The sequence below is a fragment of the Gekko japonicus genome, unplaced genomic scaffold, assembly GCF_001447785.1.
Source record: "Gekko japonicus isolate JY-2015 unplaced genomic scaffold, Gekko_japonicus_V1.1 scaffold110095, whole genome shotgun sequence".
Taxonomy (NCBI): Eukaryota; Metazoa; Chordata; class Lepidosauria; order Squamata; family Gekkonidae; genus Gekko; species Gekko japonicus.
This window is the reverse complement of record NW_015270269.1, coordinates 1-388: the sequence shown is the minus strand read 5'-3', so window position 1 is coordinate 388 and position 388 is coordinate 1. Positions and strand designations below refer to the sequence as shown.

Below are 388 nucleotides of genomic sequence, written 5' to 3'. Positions count from 1 at the left end.
ACAGGAGCAGCAGACTTCACATCCTTTTCCAAATATGCATCCTCCAGTGATGCCGTGGAGTGGGCGAGTCACTCAGTCTTGGTAAGACTTCACCAGAAGCCACATGAGGAGCACTGTGATCAGCACAATCATAAAGTTGAGGAAAAGCTCCTGTGTGGATCGATCCATGGCCAGGAATGGACGACGGGAGAACAGAGGCCGGTGGCTGGAAGTCGACGAGGAGTCTCTTGTTGCAAGTTGTCCTTGAGATCAACCTTGTCCTCTCCTAAAGAAAAAGAAAAACCCCAACAAAACTAGAGTGTGGGAAGACTGGAAGCCTACCCCACAGAGCTGTTGATACCACTATAAGTAAATGTTATTTCTATTGCAGTTAGTATATGCAGGGGGG

The 388-nt window shown here is 48.2% G+C and overlaps 1 protein-coding gene across 1 annotated transcript; it reads right to left on the bottom strand.

Moving 5' to 3' along the window:
• Positions 1–6: 6 nt before the first annotated feature.
• On the bottom strand, positions 7–305 carry LOC107125483 (sarcolipin). The gene has a single exon (XM_015428901.1). The coding sequence runs from the start codon at positions 166–168 to the stop codon at positions 73–75; it is 96 nt and encodes a 31-aa protein (XP_015284387.1). The 5' UTR covers positions 169–305; the 3' UTR covers positions 7–72.
• Positions 306–388: the final 83 nt, after the last annotated feature.